A 25,432-nucleotide genomic window follows, 5' to 3' on the forward strand; every position below is an offset into this window, starting at 1 on the left:
AAAAAAAAAAAAACACCCCCCCCAAAAAATACTCGTATTAGCAGGTGAGTTTACCAAGATTCTGACATACAGAATCAATATATAAAATTTAACTGTATTACTACATACTAGCAATGAAAAATTAGAGATTAAAATTTAAAAAACAGTATCTTCCAAAGGCACCAGAAAAAATAAACTACTTAAATCTAATTAAATATATGTAAAATATTAAGGCTGAATACTACAAACACTGATGAAAGAAATTACAGAATTAAATATATTAAAAAATAAACATGGTTACTGGCTGAAAGGCTTGATATTTCTTAGATATCAATTCTTCCCCTAAATTAATATACAAATTCAATGCAATCCCAGTTAAAATTCCACCAGGATCTTGTAGATACTGACAAGATAATTCTAAAACTTACATGGAAAAAAAAAGGAAGTAAAAGAGCCAAAATACTTTTTCTGACTCCCGTATTTTCATAAAAATTTTATAGTCACATATAATACACATACAGAAGAGCTCACTAATCACAGGTGTACAGCTTGATGAATTTTACAAAGTGAACACACCAATACGACTGGCACTCGGAACAAAAACCAGCATATTTCTAGTTCCTCAGAGTACTCCTTATTGCCCAGAAGTCCCCTTTTATATACCCAAAAGAGGAGTAATTAATTTGGCCTGATTTTGTACCTCATGGATGTTGTACAGTGTACTCTTTTATGTCTGCCTTCCTTTGCTTAATATGTTTGAGGGATTCACCCATATTATTGCAAATAATTATGGGAGATTTATTCTCACTAGGGCTAAAATAATTTTTGAAAAGGGAAACCAAGGTGGAAGACTCATACTACCTGATTTCAAAGCTTATTATAAGACCACTGTATTCAAGATAGGGTACTGGCAGAAGGAGAAACAGTTAAATTAATGAAAAGAGCATCAAGAAACGGAACCACATGTATGCGGTCAACTAATTTTTGAAAACAGTGCAAAGGCAATTCAATAGAGAAAAGTCTTTTTTGCAAATGGTGTTGATATAACTGGCCATCCATATGCTAAACAACAACAGAAACCTCAAGCCTTACCTCACATCCCCAAAATTAACTCAAAATGATCAGATCTAAATGTTAGTTCTAAAAGTACCTAACTTTTAGAAGAAAAAATAAAGGATAAATTGAACTTCAAACTTTAAAACAATTTATCTTTGAAAGACTACTAAGGAAATAAAAAGACAAGCTATGAACTGGGAGAAAGTATCTGAAAAACACACATGATAAAAAGACTTGTGATCAGAATACAGACCCCCTCAAATCTCAATATAAGAAAATAAACCCCCCCAAAAAAAAGAAAAAAAAGAAAAAGAAAATAAACCCAATAAAAAATGGGCAACAGACTTGACAGGCATTTTCCAAAGAATACATACATATGACAAATAAGCCCATAAAGAGATGACCAACGTTATTATTCATTCAAGGAGTCAAATTAAAACCACAATGAGGTACCACTACATACCTTATGAATGACTAAAATTTTTAAAGACTGATAATATCAAGTGCTGGTGAGGATGCAGTGCAAATGAATCTTTCATACATTGCTGGTGGGAATGCAAAACGATACAGCCACTTTGCGAAAGAGTTTGGCAATTTCATACAAAGTAAAACACACTTACTATGCATCCTAGGAGTCTCATACCTCAGTACTTACACAAAAGAAACAAAAATTTATGTTAATGCAAAAGTCTGTACAGGATCATTTATAGCTGTTTTATTCATAATTGATAAAAATGAAAACCACCCAAATGTCCATTCAGATGTGAATGAATAAACAAACTGTGATCATCCATAAAATGGAATACTATACTGCAATGAAAAGAAAACAACTACTAACCCAACCTGGAGGAATCCTAAGTGCACTATGCTAAGTGAAAGAAGCCGGATTAAAGGCTATCTACTGTATAATTTCATTCATACAACATTCCGGAAAAGGCAAACAGTATAGGGAAACAAACCAATCAGCAATGGCCAGAGGCTAAGGTGGGGAAAGAAATGACTACAAAGGGACCGCAAAGAACTTTTGGGGGCGATGAAACCATTCTATATCTTAATTGTGATGGTAGTTATACCACTGTATGCACTTGTCAGAACTCATAAAACTGTACACTAAAAAGGGTGAATTTTACAGTAGGTAAATTATTCCTAAATTTTTTAAATTCCAAGATGCAAAAGATGAAAATACAACAGAAAGATTTAGTTTTCAATACCTCACAACTATGGCAACAGATTCCAACCGAGAAGTGATAAAGGCCTTCGTGATTTCTGGTGCATAAGTGTCTAATAAGTGGGGTTCAGTTGATTTCACAAAAGGAACTGAAGCTACCATCCTTTGCCACAGAGTTAATAAATAATGAACACTGTTGGGAGCAAATTCCCAATGCTACAAAGAAATAAAGCAAATGTTATTTAAAATGACATATCTTCCCAGAATAAGAATTACAGAGGCAAAATTACTAAACACATACTTTTAAATTAACTTTTATTCAGATTATATAACCAAGGAACACTTAATGTAGCACATTTTGTAAATGCAAAAACGTATAAAAGAAACCAACTATCTCTCATTACTGTATCACCCAGAAATGATCACTATCAAAATGTTCATAACTTTCTTCTAATCTTATTTCCATGAATAGTTTTTCAAAGAGGTGATATCATGTGGAAAATATGATTTCAAAACCTTTTCCTAAATTTAAAAATAGAATTTTCCCTAAAACTGATCTGTAAAAACTTTTATATTTCTTCACAGAGATTTTACTACAGCTTCTCAATTATTCTTCAATTATTAGATACTTGAATGGCCTCTAAATTTTTATTATAAAATGTTTAATGAATTTTTTAACCTTAAACCTTGCAATGAACATTTTTAGCAACGTACTCTAATAGATATTTTTTAAATCCCCACCAAATTTTATCAAGAAATTGCTTTAAAACTACAGTTTAATATCAATTATAAATTTCTATTTACCTGTAGGCTAGTAATGGTAAAATTAGCAATCAATCTGATAACTTCAGGATACTCCTTCACCATAACTAACTCTCCCAGCTGATAATTTGTCTTCAAACGAGCCAAAAATCGACAAAATTCATGGTAATTACCTGGATCAGACAAACCCTAAAATATGAGACAAAAAGAAAGGCTTTTAAAAATACTTAAAAACAAACCAAGCTGATGACCATCAATAAAATTCCAAGAGTATTTTATTAAGTCTTGCAGTTTTCATGAGCACTTATGTTATTTTGTGTCAATTGGTAAACACTAATGAAAGAAAACAATTTCTGCTAGATTTAATGTTGTTATAAATTATTTTTTTAAAATATTTTTTATTGATTTTTTACAGAGAGGAAGGGAGAGAGATAGTTAGAAACATCGATGAGAGAGTCATCGATCAGCTGCCTCTTGCACACCCCCTACTGGGGATGTGCCTACAACCAAGGTACATGCCCTTGACCGGAATCAAACCCGGGACCCTTGAGTGCGCAGGCCGACGCTCTATCCACTAAGCCGGCTTCGGCATGTTGTTATAAATTATTAATAAGGAATCCAAAGTAGAGGGTTTGAAGGAAACTTTGCACCATGATGGCTAAATTATAATGTTTAGGAACCCATTATATTACACAAAAAATGTGTGTGTGTGTGTGTGTTGTGTCTTAAACATAAAGTTAATAAAAGGTTTAAAAAATATTTGAGAAAGAAAATCCTATATAATAAAAGCCTAATATGCTAAGTGTCTGGTTGTGCAGTAGGCCATTCAACCAATCAAAGCGTAATATGCTAATGATATGCTAAGGCTACTCAACCATTCGCCATGACGTGCACTGACCACTAGGGGGCAGATGCTCCAAGGGGTAGGTGAGCTTGTTGCTGGGGTTCGGCAGATCAGGACTGAGTGAGAAAGGCCAGACATGCCCTAAAGCCTTCCCACAGTCCCTCCCAGGCTGGCCCACCTCCCCCCATCCTTCCCCCGCCCAAAACGTGCACCAGTGGGATCCCTCACTGGCCTGTGCCCTCTGGCAATCCGGGGTGAGGGACATCCTCCCCCTAGTGCACAAATTTCGTGCACTGGGCCTCTGGTCTATAATAAAAAAAGATTAATATGTTAATTAGACCAGAGAACCGAACTACCTCCCAGACAAAGTCAAGGCAGCAGAACCAAAGCAGAGGTGGTTAGGGAACATCAGGCAGGCAGGCAAGCAGTTATGGGTGACCATGTAGACAGGTGAATGGTTAGGGACGATCAGGCAGGCAGGCAGTGGCGGTTAGGTGTGAACAGACAGGCAGGTGAGTGATCAGGCAGGCAGGCAAGTGGTTAGGGGCAATCAGGCAGGCAGGCAGGCCAGTGATCAGGAGCCAGTGGTTCCAGATTGCGAGAGGTATGTCTGACTACCAGTTTAGGCTTGAGAGGTCCCAGACTGTGAAAAGGTGCAGACTGGGCTGAGGGACCCCCAACCCATGCACATTTGGTGCACTGGGCCTCTAGTAAGAATATAAGAATAGCCTCTAGAAACCCTAGAAAAGAGTAATCCCACCCCACCTTAAAAAATAGTGTACGTGCACACACAAATAACAAATTTATTTTAATTCAACCATTTTTGTTGAATACCTACAAGCACTGTGCCCTCATGCATCTTCCACTTAGTAGCTAAATGAAGAGTCATTCAAATAATTTACTGTCATGTAGGACACAAAGTTTAACAAAAATAGCACAAGATACAGAAATAACTTTTAAAGGAGGCTGGGTAAAAAGGAAAGACAAATAGAGGTGTGCCCAGTTGTCAGTGAGCACCTTGAAGATAAGGGGACACATGTTATGATCTTGATAGTTTGAGCACTTTGCTCTGTAGCTGGCATGAAACAGAATTCAAAAAGTATTTGTTTAATACTGAAGGAATTCATAAGAAATTTCATTCAAATAAGCTCAAGGAAAGAACATAAAATAGTGTCAAATTATTAAGGACAAATTACAAAATGATATTTTGTGCTCACAGGTCTTTTAAGGCATGTTTGTAATTCCAAAATAATCAATATAATATTTAAACCAACTTTTACTGCCATGAAACATCAACATTTAGATGTTAAACCAATGAAGAGAATTATCTGATATTAGCATATTACCCTCTACATATTGATTGATAGAATTAAAATTTAAAAAATTTTAAGTTTATTGGTAAAATTTCATTTTTCAGCAAAACACATTTTAATTATACTAAACTGAAAAAAGTAAAGCAAATGTGCAATATATAGGAACAACTTGCAAGAACAATTAGTACATATTCTTTATGTACAAATATTATGTCCCCTCAAAATTAGAAGTAACCAAGAGATTTATATAATCTTCCTTAAATTCATCATTTAACCCTTTAAAATCTACACTTTTGCTACAAATATTTTAAACTAAAACAAAAAGTGAAACAAAAAATTTTATGTAGGCATGTAAAATCACTAATTAATATTGACTTTGCAATTCTTTTTTTTTTTTTAATTTTGGTTGTTTTTGTTTTAAATATATTTTATTGATTTTTTTACAGAGAGGAAGGAAGAGGAATAGAGTTAGAAACATCATAAGACAGAAATATCTATTCAGCTGCCTCCTGCACACTCCCTACTGGGGATGTGCCCGCAACCAAGGTACATGCCCTTGACCAGAATTGAACCTGGACCCTTCAGTCCGCAGGCCGACACTCTATCCAATGAGCCAAACTGATTAGGCTGCAATTCTTTTAAATGAATATAGCAATTGAAGCTTTGCACTTAGTATAGAAAGTAGATTTTACAATCTACAAACTTTTATTTGTCCACAAGAGGGCAAAAAGACATCATTTAATCATTTAAAGCCACTTATTCCAATATTAACATTCAGATTTATATTATCTTCTAGATCAGAAGGGAGATATAATCTGAATTAATCACTTCAAAACGTGCCCATTTCTACTACAAAAGAACTATAAGGAAGATCAATATGATACTTCATATTTTCTTATAGAATCATAATAAAGAAGTGAGTTTAATATGCACCTTTCAGCAGGAAAACTGTATTTCTATACACTAAGTATTAATTTGGTTTCTTCATAAATACCTGAGGGTTTTCAAGTATCCGTTTTACTCCCTTAATTAAATTAGCAAGGTACTTGGCACGTTCAGGACTGCTGAATAAGGACCTTCTAGTAGAAGCAAACTGAACTAAACATGAAAGCGCCTAAAAAAGGAAGCAACAAGAGTCATTTCAGTTTTAAAAGTAACTATGGCCACACTTGTCTCTACATAAAAAATATTTTTTAATTTTTGCAATTGAAAAGGCATTCTAAAATTCAAAAACAATAAAAGCTAAAAATTTGACCTATCTAATCTACCTGCACCACTGACAACTCTTCAACCCCACATTAACATTTCTATAGGTGTATATTATCTTCTACTATTCTTTCATGTTATACTAGAGGCCTGGTGCACCGGATTCATTCACTGGTGTGGGGCGTGGCCTGTGGGGATTGGCCAGCTGTGGGAGCACGGCTAATCCAGGTCAGCCAAAAGGTGCTCCCACTGTGGGAATGCACTGACCACCAGGGACAGCGCCTGTATTTAGCGTCTGCTCCCAAGTGGTCAGTGTGCATCATAGAGACTGGTCCACCGGTCATTCTGGTCATTCTGTCGTCCAGTCACTGGGCTTTTATTATATAAGATACTAGTAGCCCAGTGAATGAAATTCATGCAGAAGGGAGGAGGAGCCCTCAACCCAGCCTGCACCCTCTCCAATCTGGGACAATTAAAAAATTGCCTCACCTGCCTGCCCGCTTGCCCTCAACTACCCCCCAACTGTCCCATTTGCCCCCAACTGGCCTCTGCTGCTGGCCTGTTCACCCTCCTACTGCCCCACCACTGCCAGCCTGATTGGCCCCAAGTGACACCCTTCTGCTGGCCTGCTCACCCACAACCTCCCCCTCTGCTGGCCTGATTGCCCCCAACTGGCCTCCCTGCTGACCTGGTCATCTCCAACCTTCTCCACCACCAGCCTCATCACCCCAACTGTCCTCCCCTCCTGGCTTGATCACCCCTAATTGCCTCTGCCTCGACCCTGCCACTTTGGCTTTGTCTGGGCAGCGGCCACAGAGCCGGTTACGGCGACCAAGGAGCCAAGCCTCCTGCCAGCTCTCTGGCTGGCTTGGCTTCCTTTGTCGCTGGGGTGACCAAGGAAGCCAAACCTCCCACTCGCTCCAGCCAGCTCAGTGGCTCTGGGTGACACTACCATCTTTGTCACAAGTGATGGTTAATTTGCATATTAATCTTTTATTAGATAGGATGCCCAGAGCAGTCCCTGGACATAGACACGCAAAAGGCTTTCAACTACTTCTAAGGACCAGTTCTTTTGTGAACCCATGAACCAGGTGTTCAACCAATAAGAAAATATGGTTTTATGATAGAATATATTTGGGAAATACTACAAGTTATGCACTATGATATCCTGCAAATGGAGGAAGCTGAGGAACTGAATCCAGCAAGTCCCAAATTTATTGGGTAACAGAATATTCATTGATACCTCGAGGAACAATTTTGAATTGCTGCTAGAAGAGTTAGATGCTTTATAAAAATGCCTACCGAGTACTTATGGCCTAGTTATCTTCCTAAAGTTAATACTTTGCCACGTAATTCCACTACCTGGCTTCTTAATTCCCCCACTGGTGCCCACTGAAGTCTGCTGGATCATTAAATGAGAGGCCCCAAATTGGTAACTTTTAGGTCAAACTGGCCCTTATGTTTCTGTCCACATAACATTTGCTTGCCTGATTTTTTTTAAAAAATACAATTTGTGCTGATATTTAAATATTTCCATTTCACACATAGTGCCTGGGTCTCTTGGCAAAGGTGATAATAAGGACAAAAATCAGAGGATGGCATTTTCAGATGTTCTCCAGTTTGCCTTACTGTTGAAAAAACCCAACCAACAAACACAAAACAAAACAACAACAAAAACTTATTAGGCAATTGTGATGTGTGGAAGGTTTGGGAACTGCTAGCACATTAAAAATATCCATGGTTAGGCGTGCCCAAACATGGAGGTTTGAATCTCAGCTCCAATCGTTCGTTTATTGCCCTGGAGAAAGTCACCTTTGCCAGCGTAGTCTCCGGGCTACACAGGGTAATAATACTGCAGGGCCACCTTGAGGATAAAGTGACATAAGCACCATATGTTAACAGGGCATGCCCAATTACTGTTACTTTCTCTTAAAGCCATTATATTCCATTTTATTTTTTAAGCATCAAAGGCTTGTTTTGTCCAAAATATAATTGTACACACAAGGATGGTTGTAAACAACTAAAAACAAGACCATTTTGGTTAAAAAACAGAAGGCTGAAGCTTGGCGGCGGCACCTGGACACATGAGCGTCCTCTGAAACCTTGTTTCAAAACCACCAACTTAAAATCCCAGCTTCAAGAGCATACATTTAAAAAAAAAAAAAAAGAAAGAAAGAAAAAGAGAAAGAAAGAAAGGAAGAGAAAGAAAAGAGTATTTTTGTGAATCTGTTTCTTCCTTCTAGGCGACAACACATCTAAACAAAACACCGATATGCACTTTAAGTGGGGAACATCTTTTCCAGGAAATGGCAATATTAGAATTCCCAACTTTACTTCTGCAAGCTTAGATATTAAACTAACAACTTTTTCTTCTTTTTTTTTTGTGTCCAATCTTTCCTGGTTTCTGTTTTAGATTCCACAGGATGAGGTTCATAGTCTCAAAAATCTAGTATATAATCAAAGAATTTCAAGAATTGTTAAATCACATAATAGAATTGGATTAAAAAATTTAACTGAAGTAATGAGAACAGAATCAAGTGAGCAGGTCTGTTTCTCATCAGAGATATCTGATGGGGACTGCCTGGCACTCGGAAGACCTGGACACAGGCAGGGCTGAGAAACAGCTAGGAAGAGGTAAGAGAAGGGAAGGTAACTGATGGGGTGGCCAGTTACTGGACTGGAAGCCAGAAGGAATGGGACTGAGTAGGCAGGAAGATATACTTAGGTTGACAGGCTGTGCTGGCTCTGGGCAGGAGCTAAGTCTACAATAAATGGCTCTGGGATCACCCATTCAATGGAATGCACTGTTGACTCTGAACAGAATCTGACAAACAGCTTCAGCAATACAAATCCCAGAAATGTAACTTTCCTGTGATAGGTAAACCCAACCAAGAATATAAGTAGAATTTTTTTTTTTTAATATACTTTATTGATTTTTAACAGAGAGAAAGGGAGAGAGATAGAGAGCTAGAAACGTCGATGAGAGAGATACATCGACCAGCTGCCTCTTGCACACCCCCTACCGGGGATGTGCCCGCAACCAAGGTACATGCCCTTGACCGGAATCGAACCTGGGACCTTTCAGTCCGCAGACCGACGCTCTACCACTGAGCCAAACTGGCTTCGGCTATAAGTAGAATTTTTAAAAGTAAATCTGTAACAACCGTAGATAAAGATCACAGATACTTTTTAATGAAAGAATAAATGATTTTTACTTACTAACTGAGACAGTAGTGGTGGAAGTGAGTGATACAAATTGAAGAAAAGATCCAATGTTTCTGGTTCCAGAAAAACTAGGAAAAAAATTATTTTGTAATACCATTACTTTCAATTCTGTGATCTTAACATAGGAAGACCTTATCATATAAACCAAGAACTCTAAGACCTCTGTATGTGGCCATTCTTCCTAGTTTGGCTTATTTTCTTTTGAAAGATGAAATATAGTGGAATCTTGTTTCTCAAACATCTCCCATCTCAAACAATTTGCTTTTCAACCTGACGACCTTTCATGCTGATACCTGTGTGATCAGGTGGCAAACAAGTGCATAGGGATAAATTTCAGGAGAATTTGCAAATCTGATAATGCCTTCATTCTATCTTATACTTGGAGAAAATGTGAGAATCTGAGTCAGTTTACCACTGTTAAAATCTCAGGATATTGTGCTTTGAATATTTGGGGGGTTTTTATTTTGCTGCTTATAATTATTGTTAAATTTTCACTTTTGCTGTGTATTTCTTTCCCTTTTTGTTAAACTTTCATTTACATTTCATGTCCTTTTTGTTTTCCAACTTTTTATTTATAGATTAAACAGTACAATAGACATGTTTTATATATCAGAAAGGGTAAAACAGGGAATCATTTGGGGGTCTGAAACAAATGATTTACATGATTTCTAATGGGGAAAAAATGATTGTATTCCAACAGCCTTTGGAATGAATTAAAATCGAGAAACAAGTTTTCACTGTAATACAGAGATAGAAATTAATTAACTAAGGTGTTCCTTATTTCTATGTAGCATCTACAGTTCTTGCTGGGAGAACTGTCTTAATATTTTCATTTGTATTAAAATAGTATAAACATTTAAAACTTCAAATAGAGCCAAAATAACTAAAAAATTTTAAAATAAAAAATAGCTATACCCTACCCCACTTCATATCTTTCAGCTCTTAGCAATATTTACATACATATTTCTAAATAGCATGCTATATACTATTTCTTTATTCATTTTACTTTAGGCATTAAATGAATTTGTGACAGTACATAAGGCTTTAGTTGTCTAATCACTCACCCCACACCTTCCACAATTCATCCTCTTAAAAATCCATCCACTATTACACCAATTTGGGATTAAATCAATTCTAAGTGTTTATCATTATTATGTAAACAATGTTAAGAGCTGAGCCACTATCCTTATATCACATTTCTAATACTCTCTGGATTTAATCATAGCATCTTTTCTGTGCTTATTTGTCTATCTGTCACTAATTCTTTACAAATGTTCTGACAGATTTGCAAAATGTTATTCATGACATTTTCCATATGATTCATAATATCAAATAACCTATCTTTTTCATTTTCCCACTGCTGCTTCCCAGAGCCTTCAACATGGACTGGTTATTCCTAAATTTGTAGCATAATTACCTCCGCGTTATATGTGTACATTGTCATCCTGGGCTGAGGCTCCCTTTTCCCAAACCCCGAATCTTTCACTTTTTTGGCTTGTATATTAACTAACTTCTTAAGATCAAGTGCATAAGGGATAAGTTTCAAGAGAATTTGCAAGTCTGATAATTTCTTCCTTCTACCTTATACTTGACAATTTCAGTCTAGATTGAAAATAATTTTCCCTCAGTTTTAGAATATTACTCCACTGACTTTCTAGCTTCCAGTGCTGCTGTGGGGAAGTTTAATAACATCCTTGATCCCAGCCCTCTGTAGGTAACTTAATTTTTTTTTTTTTTCTGGTAGTTTTTAGGATCTTCTCTTTACCCTTATTATTCTGAAATGTCATGATTATGAAGGTTGGTGTATTTTTTCCATTCATTTTGTTAGGTACTTGATGGGACCTTTCAATCTCAAAATTTATGTCTCAGTGCTACGGACATTTTTTGGTATTACTTGTTTGCAAATTTCCTTTGGGAGAAGAGAGGGAAAAGGCAGTCACCTAGCTGCACAGGTGGTAGAGATTCTGGGGAGTTTGTTCAGCCCCATTCTACGTTATATTTGCCTATTTCGGTCTGACTTCAGGAATACCCTAGTGCCATCATCTTTCTGGGATGTGTGAGAGCAAATCAGCTTGCTTTTCTTGGTATCCCTCCGTAAGAAAGTAAGTTGCAATTCTGCTTTGCTTAGTCAGTTACTCTTTTCACTCTCTTTATAGCTTTGAAAACTATGGATATGTTGATATCTGTTGTCAAGTGTTTGTTTCCTCCCCCGTTTTATCTGAAAGTTTCAAAACAGAACTTTTCATTCCTCCCGCCTGCCCCCTACTTCCCCCCTCTCCCCCCTTGCACACACACACACAGACACACACAAACCTGTTTTCCCTCTATCTCTAGAGTGGTCTTTTCTTTTTCCCAAAATCAAAACATGAAAGTTACTCTGTTAATTGGGGAAGTCAGCGACTACTTTGGGTTACAAATCCATTTGAACTTCTTGACTGCCTAGCAGAAAATACAGATAACTGTACATTTGCAACTACATTGCTTAATCCTGTGCCTTCTATGCTGACTGTCCCTCACAGTAAACGTTTTCCTTACTTGTTCTCCAGGTGGTTGGGATCTGCACTGTGCAAAGATCATCTGCAGATTCATCTGCTGAACTGCCAATGAAGTCGAAGTTAAGGCAGTTGAGGACCAGTTTCAAGACCTGCATTACTAGGTTTTGTTGACCTTCATCCTGAAGATTTAAAGGTTTGGCCAACACCTGAAAAAAGTTCAAAGTCAAATATAACTTTCTAAAATATGTCAATAAACAAATTTTCACTAATTTAAATAATTCTTTAATGCCAAATTAAAATTAGTAAAAAAAATAAAATAAAAAAGGTTTGCAAAGTTATGTTGTTGTACATATTAGAAAAATGTAAATCACTATAAAAAGTCTACAATAGACTATTTTCATAATTTTGTGAAATAAGCCAATCAATGAAAGAAAAATACTACATGATTTCACTCATTTCACAAGGATAATAAAAAATTTTACTCTTAACTGTATCTTGTAGATCATCTTGTAAAGTTTTAAGAGGTAACAAATACTTTATACAGCACAAATGTACAAATGTATGGGATTCATTGAAAAAGTTGAAACATTCTTCCAGGCATAAATTATCCCTATTCGGCTGAGAAAGGTTCTCGAAGCTGTCTGAGTGTGGGAGGACACTCACAAGCTTCCAGAGACCATTCCTGACCTCCGCCACCCCAAAAATGTCCCTCCTGACACAACCAGAATAGATTTACCTCCTAGAGATACATCATAAAATATGTGTGGAGAAAATGATATAGTCTGACATTCTGCTTCAAGAATAACACAAAAAGAAATAAAGTTATTAGGCTAGGGATAGAGCTGAAACAAGGCTGGTTTAACCGGTTACTACCAACAGGTTTAAGATTTACTATTCCATCTTCTTTCCTACATTTTAAAATAATAGGACCTTTCAGCCTGGCCGCCTATGGGAGTTATCATGTTACTAAATTACAGAACTGAAATAAGTACAAAATAGTGGTTAGTGGAACGTATGTTGGGAAATGCTGTACTACCCCAATTAGCAAGCTTGAGCATAATGGAAGCCTATAAGAGAACACAATAGAATCATAAATCCTACTATCCCTAATGACCAATATGGCACAAAGTAGCAAATGGGAAAATATTTCCCTAAGAAATTATTAAAGTCAACTATCTTGGCTCAACCATGAATAACTATTGACAGCTGATGAATTAAAAAAACCTGTCATTTCATTGTTTAGCTACACCCCATTAAAATATGGGTAGGGCAATAAGGAAACTAAGTCACAATTAGCTTCTGCAGTAAATAATCTATAGTAAAAAGACAATAAAACTACTACCCAAAGACAAGTTATTCAATGCTCTTTGGATTTTACTTTACTATATTCCTAGTGAGTAAAGGTGGATTTTTTGGAACCTCTTACAGATTTGTGCAAATTTATATTAAGATTGCCTACAACTCTTCAAAAGGCAAAATGGGGGTGGAGGACTCACTTGAAATTCTTTTGAAACTTAAAATTTCCTAAATACTCTAATAGGAGATTGCATTACTAAATAACTTACCTCTTTTAGAAGAGAACATGCTAGCGCTAAGATGTCTTTGAGAGAAGTGTCACGAAATGAGGTAGCTATTTTCCTGTGTTTTGCTGAAGGTCTAGAATAATCAACCTAAAAAGATCAAGATGAATTTATTTGACCAGACTTAACAAATAGCAAAACAAAACTTACTAATTAAGAAAAGGGATGAAAATAATAATTAAAGAATCATAAAATATCAAGCTAAAAGGACTTTTAAAATCTACTGAGCTAAGTGACTTGCTTAGGGTTTCTAAAAAAGTTAATGGTAGAGCCATGGTTAGAACCCAGGTTTCTGGGTTGTTTTAATTCAATGCTCTTTCTACAAACTATACTGATTCCAAAATTAAAGACCAGAATTGGCTATACTTTCAAAGGCAATATAAACACATCTATACCTTTATATAGAAAAGCCTAAGTGACCATTGGACTGGTAGCTATGATGGGCACTGACCACCAGGGGCAGACACTCAACACTGGAGCTGACGAGCTGCAGTGACTTGGCAGCTGTGGCTTTCCGGTGATAAACCCAGAACCAGAGAGGAGGGAGCCCAACTCTGGGTGCATCACCCGAGAACTGCCCTCTCGCAATCCAGGACCCCTCAGGGGATGTCAGAGAGTTGGTTTCAGCCCAAACCTTGCAGGCCAGGCCAAAGGACCCCACCAGTGCATCATAACAGACAGATACTATCAACTCCTGAACCATGTACCATATTTCACATTTAAGTAACAACTTCCCAGTTCCTCAGACTCCATCTTTAAAATGAGAAATCTCTAAGATGATCTTCAAATTCTAACTTTATGTAAATCAGCAACTGAATCAGTTATATAAAAATTGTTCTATATAAGTGATATTCTATATTCTATATTCTCTCTTAATACTTTATTAATGATAAATAATCATTAAGAATAAATTTACTAAGATTAGTTCTTAAACCTCTAAAATATATATATGGTCGGGAGGGGGGGATGATAAGATATGTACACAAATAATAATTTAATTAAAAATAAATGAATAAATACATAAATACATAAATAAATAAAATATATATGGTCAAAACAATACTATTAATATCATTAATATTTCCATTTATCAATAGAAAATAGCAAAGTGAAATCTGAAACCTGAAAAATTATTAACACCATGGATTAGAGCATTCCTTTTGCTACTTGGTAGAATAAACCACTTCCTTTGCTTATTTTACTGGAGTATTCATTTAGACCACATGTGTCAAACACAAGGCCGGCGGGCCAAATCTAGCCCGCCAGGCCTTGCAATGTGGCCCGCACCGCGCTGTCATCACTACACTCCGCTGTCAGTTTATGACATTGTCAGTTTATGACTGATCAGTAAACCATTCGGCCCGAGATTTAGGCTGGATTTTAGATTTTGGCCCCTTCTCTGATTGAGTTCGACACCCCTAATTTAGACATTAATTTTCTGAGATGAAAAATTGTGGATCCATTTTCTACTACATACCTATATGCCTTTACCATGTAGGCAAAGGATATTTTACTACTTGATAATTATATATTGAATACACTCCAGGTATAGAATTTGCTTCTGAAAAAGCGGAATAAGACTGGCTAGTATGACTCAGTGGTTGAGCATCAACCCATGGTAAGTAAATATCAAGTGGAGATAAAAACTAGCTTGAAAGGATTCCTGCTGGCCAAATTTAGGAAATTTTGAGCATCAAAATATGTCAATAACAAATTATAACCTGTTAAATAAAACAGGAAACTAAGAAACCATACAAATATAAATAAATGAATAAATTGAAACTGATGAAAAATGAGGTATTTTCAGAGTTTTAAAGTATCTTTCCATAAAATACTTATTATTTACAAAGGGGAAAGAGTAAATCCACAATTGGAGACGCCTTGAAGAGACAGTCTTAATCAAGTGACCAAAGTGAACATCATTAGTAAAGTAATAAATCAAATCATTTGTTTCCAGGCAGGTGACGATGAGAAGACCACAGTGTCACTTTGCTATATTCTTAACAAACATATATAATCAGAATCTAATAATGAAGAATCATCAGACAATCCCAAATTGAGGGACAAACAACTAACTCTCACAAATTTCAAGATCTTGAAAGTGAAGGAAAGATTGAGGAAATTCTCCAGATTGATGCAGATTAATAAAACATGTTTAATAAATGAGCCGAAACCGGTTTGGCTCAATAGAGCGTGGGCTTGGGGACTGAAGGGTCCCGGGTTCAATTCCGGTCAAGGGCATGTACCTTGGTTGCGGGCATATCCCCAGTAGGGGGTGTTCAAGAGGCAGCTGATTGATGACTCTCTTATCGATGTTTCTAACTATCTCTCTCCCTTCCTCTCTGTACAAAATCAATAAAATATATTTTATAAAAAAAACATGTTTAATAAATGAGATGCATGATCCTAAACTGGTTCTTTTCTAGGACAAATGGTGAAATTTAAATGAAGTATGAGGATAACAGGAATATGTCGTTTAATTTTCTAATTTTAATGGTTGTATTATGGTTATGTAGGAGAATGTCCTTGAGTGTAAGAAATACCCAAAAGTATTCCTGGGCCATGTCAGCAACTTATTATCAAATAGTGGTTGAAAAGAAACTTTTTTGTATTACACTCCCAAGTTTTCTAAATAAAGTTTAAGATAGTTATTTAAAAAAACAGCCAAAACCGGTTTGGCTCAGTGGTAGAGCATTGGTCTGCGGACTGAAAGGTCCCAGGTTGATTCCGGTCAGGGGCATGTACATTGGTTGTGGGCACATCCCCAGTAGGGGGTGTACAAGAGGCAGCTGGTCCATGTTTCTCTCTCATCGACGTTTCTAGCTCTCTCTCTCCCTTCCTCTCTGTAAAAAAAAAATCAATAAAAACCTATTAAAAAAAAAACAAAAACAAAAACACAAAACACACAAAAAAACAACTTGTGTGCTCTCTGAATCATAATTTTATTAGAATTCTGTATTACCTGGTCTTATCTTAGTAACAATCTACACACAGAAAACCCTGACTACCAGGGCAGTCTGTAGTCCTATCTTACTATGAAGTAGGAAATGGAAAAAGTAAATTCTGGTGTTTAAGATGAGCAAAAAGCTGCCGAAGCCGGTTTGGCTCAGTGGTAGAGCGTCGGTCTGCGGACTGAAAGGTCCCAGGTTCGATTCCGGTCAGGGGCATGTACGTTGGTTGCGGGCACATCCCCAGTAGGGGGTGTGCAAGAGGCAGCTGGTCGATGTTTCTCTCATCGACGTTTCTAGCTCTCTATCTCTCTCCCTTCCTCTCTATAAAAAATCAATAAAATATATTTAAAAAAAAAAAAAAAAAAAAGATGAGCAAAAAGCTGATGGTGATGTAAGCTAGATAATGGATACTTTGTGTTGTTGTACTATTCTCTTCACTGTTATGAGATAAAATATTCATACTAAAGTTATTTCTAAATATATATTTTTAAAAGAAAGTTACAGTCCTCAGACATTTTTACAGAGACTAGTAGGATTAGCCAAAGTTCTGGTCATAAAGTCCCTGCCAACATAGTAACTCTTCTTTTTTTTTTTTTTTAATGTATTTTATTGATTTTTACAGAGAGGAAGGGAGAGAGATAGAGAGCTAGAAACGTTGATGAGAGAGTAACATTGACCAGCTGCCTCTTGCACACCCCCTACTGGGGATGTGCCCGCAACCAATGTACATGCCCTTGACCGGAATCGAACCCGGGACCCTTAAATCTGCAGACCGACGCTCTACCTCTGAGCTAAACCGGTTTCAGCCATAGTAACTCTTTTCCAGGTACTATTACTATTAGTTCTGGAGATACATCATAGATACCGACACTCATCCATAAGGCAAGAAATCTTTACATACTCTGGGGAGGTAAATTAAGAAATCACTTTACATTTTTAAAATCCTTCCCAATAAATCTAGAAATATTTCTAATTCCTGATTGAATACAATAGAAATTAGTTATTTTGGACATTTTTACACACAGAAACTATACTGTCTCGCTAAAGGGCATTGGTAATTAGTCCTGGGCAAGCTTTCCCCGTACATGCATGCATGTGTATATAAATACATGCATGTACGTATGTGGATATACACACACTTATGTATACATACAAGCACAGACCATTAAAGATGACACTTTTTATATAAAATCACTACATTCACCTTGATTACAACATTCCATGTAGAACCCAACTTTTGCTTTTATTCTGTTTAGAACCATGTTAATTAAGTACACAGTGAAAAGGAGCAGGTGACAATGTGCTCAGCTGCTGAGCTCATAAAGGCACCACTGGGGGGAGGTGTAACTTCTGAAGACTCCCCTTGTACAGGGAGAAAATCCATGCTAGCAAGTGGATTCTCTGAAGAGTCCTGCTGTGCACCCATTGTTGCGTATCAATTCACCAAACCACTTCTCTTCTATTTGTAAGCAAGTGAATTATACTGCATATAATTTATTTCTTATGGTTAGTATATTACTGTGTATACAGAACACAAAAGGACAATTCTTCAATTAACATGGAGCAAGGTCCATGTCTAATTGCCCGTTCTTTGTAATCCTTTCTACTATTGCTGTTACTTTCATAACAATGAAAGTGTTCCAATACTTATCTCAGAAAAAGACTTGACTATTCAGAGTTTTATGCAACATAAAGATTTTGCATCAAAGAAACAGCATCACTTTGCAAACTTAATGTCACCATTAGATAGAAAGGCTTACCAGATTCATTTCTTGAGTCAATTCTGAAAGGATTATTACTCCTATGATACAGTGTTCCACGGTACCCTTTGGAGAAAATAACAAAGTTTAGCCTAATTGGAGACATGTGATTGGTTCTTACAGTGTAAACCAGGTAATATTTACAAGTAATTAAATACTGAAACATCACATTTCTTTTAATCATATATCTATTAAAATATGTAGAAAATCACACATAAAGTCCACAAATAAAAAGAATTTCAAGTTCATTTTTGGAGGGTAAATTTAGCATTGAGTGGGGAAAAAGCTCACCTATCTTAGAACTGTGATACTCTATAAAATTTTTCAGCACCTAGGACTTATAAGCTAAACCTCAAAATATAAGTTTAATACTTTTCATAAGAACATTACATAAAACACTTTTCAGCTCTATAAATTTGCTTGAAGTCTACTGAGATAGCTGCATTCAGTAAGTAATAAACTAATTTAAATCCCTCAACCCAATATCAGATAAGATCACTAAGTCCCTTTTATTTTTTTTAATTTAAAAAAATATATTTTATTGATTTTCCACAGAGAGGAAGGAAGAAGGACAGAGAGCTAGAAACGTCGATGAGAGAGAAACATTGACCAGCTGCCTCCTGCACATCCCCTGCTGGGGATGTGCCCACAACCAAGGTACATGCCCTTGACCGGAATCGAACCTGGGACCTTTCAGTTCACAGACCGACGCTTTATTCACTGAACCAAACCGGTTTCGGCACTAAGTCCCTTTTAATACTGTATTTAGTAGTGGATGTGTATGCATTTGTTATGTATCTATAATGGGCATCTAAAGTGCTCATTGCACTGGGGTAAATACATGACTATCAATATGGTATACAGTTTTATATCTTCTATGATGCTTTTAATTTAATCAACTTCCAATTTAATCTCAAAAATTTCAAATCAAAATTCAGATTTCATATGCACATTACTAACAAATTACCCTACTTCAAACTCAGACTGGAAGTATGAAATAAATGCAGCATCTAATTATAGTGTAATCATAAAAAAACACAAGCATAGATAACGCTTTTCAAGTTTTAATTGTATAGTGGGTCATTTCCTGACTATAACACAATTCTAACACTGAGCCACTAAGTGTAATTAAGTTCAAATTATCTCATAATTAAAATATAAATAAAAGAGATGAGCCCTAATTTTTCCATTTTAATTCTTTTAAGACGATCTGAACTGCTTGAACTGAGCTACAGATTTTCTATTACTGACGCATCCATCCTCTGTGTACACCAGGCCTACGCTCCTGCAAGTATGGTTCTGAGTGATTGCTGGTCCATGAATCCGTTGGTGGTCTGCAAATCCATTCTAATCTGAGAATGGTTTGGTACTGGTCTATGACAAGATAAAATGTTTGCCCTGAATATAAAATAGCTAAGTCACTAGGTACACTTTTTGGTTTAGCTGGCATTTTAAAAAAATGTTTTTATTGATAGAGAGATAGGGAAAGAGATGGAAACACTGATGAGAAACTTTAATCAGTTGCCTCCTATATGCCCCCTACCAGGAATATAAACAAGAGTTAAGTTCCTACTACATCTCAACAGCATTATAACAAAACTTGAGGCCTGTGCCCTCTCACAATCAGGACCCCTCGGGGGATGTCTGACTGCTGATTTTGGCCAGATCCCCACAGACCAGGCCGAGAGAACTCACCAGTGCACAAATCCGTGCACTAGGCCTCTAGTATGCATATAAAATCTTTGGTTAATCTCTTCCCGCCTGCCCCTTTCCCCCTTCCCTCTGAGATTCATCAGTGTGTTCCATGTTTCCAGGCCTGTGCACTGAGTGTCTTCTCCCTGCTGGTCAATGCCCATCATAGCTACTGGTCAAACGGTCAAATCGGCTTTTATATATATAGACGACATTATTTGAGGACCTGCTATATTTGTTAAGCATGGTTTTAACAATATGAATAAAAGAGTAAAAGCACACAGTCTAGTATTTTATTTTCTGAGGTTTCCAGCATTGCACTATTTAATGGAGTTACATCTTACATGGGGATTAAATTTTAAAGCTACTGTATAAGAAATAGAATCTCATAAAGTCCAAATTTCCCCTAATTGCCAATAAACCAATTATGAACCATCTCTAAATTAATCCAAACTGCCAATTTTTCCTCGAGAATTTTAACAGATCACTGCTTCTTCAGCATAGTGCTAACTAAAGTACTTTTCTTGCAAGTAGGGTTAATATTTGCATGAAAAAATACATGTCTTTAAACATCTGAATGTTACTGTAGAGCATGAGGGTCATCCTAAAAGTTATATAGGATAGGAAATACAGATTTAGGTTTCCAAAACTTTAATCACTTAGATTGAAAACATTCTTAAAAAACTAATACAGTCAATGTGGGTATATAATAAAACTTAAATATATTTGGGTGTACATATATATTGATATACGTTAAGTTAGCAAACTTGTTGAGATGCTAGCTCTATGCATTACTAGGTCACTGTACAATTGTAAGCAAATTACTTAACTTTTCTTTGCCTCAGTTTTCTCATTTATAAGAAATAAATCCACTTCATAGAGATGTAATGAACAATACCCAAAAATATTATATACATTTTTTGTACTGCATATATACATGTACTGCATATATACATTTTTTGTACTGCATATATATATGTACTGCATATATACAAAAAATGTATATAATATTTTTGGGTATTGTTACATACCCAAATTTGGGTATTGTCTACATACACGTTAGAAATGACAGAGCATACACTTTTGAAATTAGAAAACATTGTAATTTGCATTCTTCTTGTCTGGAAGTTATATAAGGGCAAGGTCCTCATTTACTGGCAATTAAAAAAAAGGACCTAGAGGATAAGTAATAAATCATAATTAATATGGTACTGGTAGCCACAAAACAAACCATACAGCTTTAAAAAGATCAGTTTTAAAACCAAATAAGGATGCTCTAAGTAATGTTATAATGCCTCTTTACCTGAAGAAATGTCTTCACATCAGCAATAATTTCTCTGAAGACAAGCTGGTCTTTTTGAACTTCAAACCATCCCAATTTAGTTATTTTAGCAATGACTTGAATAAGGGCTTGGATGACAAAGGGGGCCAGCTTGGGTTGTGATGCCACATAATTAAGAATGTAGTTTCCTGTAAGAAAATGTTCTGTGGTCATTTGTGGACTCTTCACTAGCATAATGTTAATCAGGGGAAGAAAAATAGGTGGTGATGGCATATTCTTTGACAAAAGGTTATTCCCTTTAAGCTACCTACTTACTTATATCCTCAGTTCTATTATAAGACTTATTTCAATTGGTATGTTAAGGGAAAATTTGAGTAAAATGCAAATGTCACTTCTACTTTTGCATTTCTTACAGAAAAAAAGTGCTAAGTGAACATAGAAAACTCCAAACAGGCCAAGTGAACCAAGCCATACACACATCCACCTCATTGAAGAAAATATACAAGTGGTAAATAAGCATTTGGAAAGATGTTCAACATCCCATGTCTTTAGGCAACTGCAAATTAAAACAACTGTGAGATACTAACTTCCACATACCTTTAAAATGGCCAAAATGCAAAACACAGAAAACACCAAATGTTGGCAAGGATGTACTCTACAGTGTAAAGAACAAGAACTCTCCTTCACTGCTGGTGAGAATGCAAAAAACAGCCACACTGGGAGACAGCTTGGTATTCTTCCAAACCTAAACATATACTTAACCATACAACACAGCAATCACTTTCCTTGAGATTTACCCAAGGAGAAAACATATGTCCACATAAAACACTGCTTTACTGCAGCTTTACTCGTGATTGCCAAAACTTGGAAGCAACCAAATTATTCTTCAGTAGGTGAACAGGTAAACTGTGCTATAACAATGGCATATTAGTGCTTAAATAAATAAATAAATAAATAAAAATTAAAAAATGAGCTATCAAACCATGAAAAGACAATAAAAGACACTTAAGTGCCTATTACTAACTAAATGAGTTTGAAAGGCTATAAAATGTGTAATCCCAACTATGTGATGTTCTGGAAACAGTAAAAAGATCAGTGGTTGTCAGAGATTAGAGGGAAGGAAAGGATGAATACGCAGACACAGGAGCTTTAGAGCAGTGAAACTATGCTGAATGATATTATAATGGGGATATATGTCATTAAACATTTATCCAAACCCTTAGAATACTCAACACTAAAAGTGAACCCTAAGGTAAACTATGGACTTTGGGTATTAATTATGTAGATGTAGGTTTATGAATTGTAACAAACGTACCACTTTGGTCCAAGATGCTAGTAATGGGAAGTTTATACAAGTGTGGGGACAAGAGGCATAGGGAAACTGTATTTTTTTTTTGTTCAATTTTGCTGTGAACCTAAAACTGCTTTAAAAAATAAAGTCAATTTAAAATGAGTGTGTGTGTGTGTGTGTGTGTCAAACAAAACAATGTTTTATGACGTAGGCTTATAATGTTTAAATCCTCTAGGTTTCTACAGTGTCTGTGACTCTGGCTGCTTAGAAAAATATTAGTCAAACAGATTAGGAAAATAACATGATCTGACCATTCAAAAGTGAGTCTAAATGTTCATCATTCATTTTTTTTTTCCTGATACACAAATATAAATGTGAACCTTGAGACCAGAAAGCAGAAATGAATCAATAATCAATTTCTAATCTGAAAAAAATATTTTTAAAAATACCATACCTCAATTATTTGTCAATAATAATAATAATTAATAATAATAAAAGAGCTTTGTCAATATAAAAAGCAAATTCACATACACCTGAAAAAGGCATAACTCCTGAAAAATATATTGCTACTTTATAGAATCAGTTTCCAACTGTACTAAGTTTCAAGTACGCATTGTTATATATCACTATTCATCACTAGATAGGTAGTGGAGACTTGACCACTTGTTTTTAAAAAATGACAGAATCAAATAACTTACATACCTATTAACAGTTAACATATTTAAAAGGAAAAATATTTTTTAAATACAATTTGATAAAAAGGTTTTTAAACCACTTACTGATATCTATTCTCTGTTCCACTGGCAAAGGACTGACTCGGCTAACAAGTTTTGAAAGACATGTGGCTGCCAGGAGCTGAGCATAGGATGTCTGTAAAGAATAATAAAATTTATTATCATTACAAATGAAATTAGAGTAATCAAACTCTATAGTATTAACTTTTCCTAAGCAGTAATGAGAACTTTTCACATGAAACCAACAGTCAGCAAAAGTATACAATTTAAAACAACATATCTCTTCATAGAATTTTTTCACAAAAATAGAAAATAAGGCTGCAACCAAAGTTAAATTTCAAAGCACGGAAAGCCACTTAGCAAAATAGTTCATCAAATCACCATTATTTTATTGCAGTAGCCAAAGTGATACATGCAGAAAAAATAAACTTCAGGTCACTAGCCTTTCGGTGAGAACAAAGCTCAAATAGTTGAAGACATCTGAGCAAAACCAAGAGTGGATTTCAAACAAGAGAAATGATAGAAGGTTCTCCTTAGTTTTTGCTGAATTGACACGTTACTAACATTGCCCATTCTGCTTATTCTAGAAATCAATGCTAAGTTTGAAGAGACTAAAGAATTAATCTCTATAGTCTGTGAAACTATATATTTCTACAGACAGAATATTCCTAAAGATATTAAGAAAATACTAAATCTGTATAACCTAAAGTATTATAGTAATGGCTAAGATGTGTCACAAGTGGTAGTAAAAATATATGAAGCAAAAAAGAGCTGCTGGACAAATTTACAAAACTTCTAAAAATGTAAGAATCTAAAAGCCTATGGTTACCCACTGTATTAATTATCAGTAGACACTCTGTAGTAAATATTTGAATCTATCAGTGTTAATCGGTGGTGTTAACAGTAAACTTCAATTCATTTTCATGAACTTATCTTCACTTCTGTAAATTTCTATCAGAAATAGTAGCTGAAAACCCTGACTTTCCCCACCACACAGTTCAGTAGCTTAGCAGTGGTAAAGTTTCATTATAATTTTTTTTTAACTCAGGGCTGAGACTGAAATTTTTCTGAATGAGAAGAACCATTCTAAGCCACTACTGTTGAATACTCAATGCCTTTGGAAACTAGCTTTTGCTGCACATTTGACGTCTCTTAATGAAGTCAACCTAAAGTTATAGAGTGCCTAAAAGGAAAACAGTGTTCAGTATTTATTTATAAAACTTAAAACGCAGTAAAGTCATTTCAATAACAATTGCTTGTTTGAATCAAACTGCTTTATATACTTCCACAGTCAAAAGTTAAAACAAGTAGCAAGATCTCTATTCTTGAGTTATTTTCTGAGCTCAAACTAGTTTTAGCAGCATTTTTTCAGACTGTGATGCAACTGAAAAAGAAATATCCATATTTTATAATCCATTTAACTGAGCAATTGAGAAGCTTCCACCTAACCTTCAATTGGAAGTGACTAATCTGCAGTGTATTCACATTCTAAAAGGCAAATATCAAGAGAAGTTTTAATAAAATTCTACAAATCCCTTGTAAGTGATGAATATGCTTAATTAAAATCATATATTCATGGATTGATATCAACATGTGGCAGAAGCTATCTGTATAAAAAGACATTTTCAAAAATGAAATATGTAAAATCTCATTACAGATCAGTATTAACACAGGAACACTTGTAATCAATGTTGACAATAGGAAATATTAACTTTGAACACTTATTAAGTAAAATGTTATCCCCAAAAGGATAATTCCATTCTTTTCATTAATAGACCCATATTAAAAAAGCAACAACACTGTACTCTATTATTATATTTTAAATTTCACCAATAAAACTTTGTGGAAATTGGTTTTCTCTCCTCTTACAGACACATTTACAAAACATCCTTGATTTTGCCTCTTGCCCCGAAAAATCTGAAGTATTTAGTACAATCTGGCACTTTCCAGAAAAAGTCTGCTGACCTCTGCAACAGACCACAAAGTCTCTGACTGTATTGCCTACCGTATTATTTCAGAGCTCTCTATTTATGCATCTATGTCTCCCCAACTAGACTGGGAGTTACTTTAATGCACAAACATAAAGCAAGCATT

At 35.6% G+C, this 25,432-nt stretch overlaps 1 protein-coding gene across 2 annotated transcripts in view; it reads right to left on the bottom strand.

Annotated features, from left to right (window-relative positions):
• Nucleotides 1-25,432, bottom strand: part of RANBP17 (RAN binding protein 17) — a 217,566-nt gene that overhangs the window by 181,896 nt on the left and 10,238 nt on the right. For both annotated transcript variants that reach the window (XM_084886137.1, XM_084886138.1), the window contains exons 3-11: nt 23,384-23,474; nt 21,335-21,501; nt 18,340-18,405; nt 13,614-13,718; nt 12,089-12,254; nt 9,548-9,621; nt 6,117-6,236; nt 3,008-3,154; nt 2,247-2,419 (exon numbers count right to left, since the gene is read on the bottom strand). In XM_084886137.1, coding sequence (XP_084742263.1) covers nt 2,247-2,419; nt 3,008-3,154; nt 6,117-6,236; nt 9,548-9,621; nt 12,089-12,254; nt 13,614-13,718; nt 18,340-18,405; nt 21,335-21,501; nt 23,384-23,474 — 1,109 coding nt within the window. The remainder of the gene's footprint in view (nt 1-2,246; nt 2,420-3,007; nt 3,155-6,116; nt 6,237-9,547; nt 9,622-12,088; nt 12,255-13,613; nt 13,719-18,339; nt 18,406-21,334; nt 21,502-23,383; nt 23,475-25,432) is intronic.

Source organism: Pipistrellus hanaki, assembly GCF_964339955.1.
Source record: "Pipistrellus hanaki genome assembly, chromosome: 5".
NCBI lineage: Eukaryota > Metazoa > Chordata > Mammalia > Chiroptera > Vespertilionidae > Pipistrellus > Pipistrellus hanaki.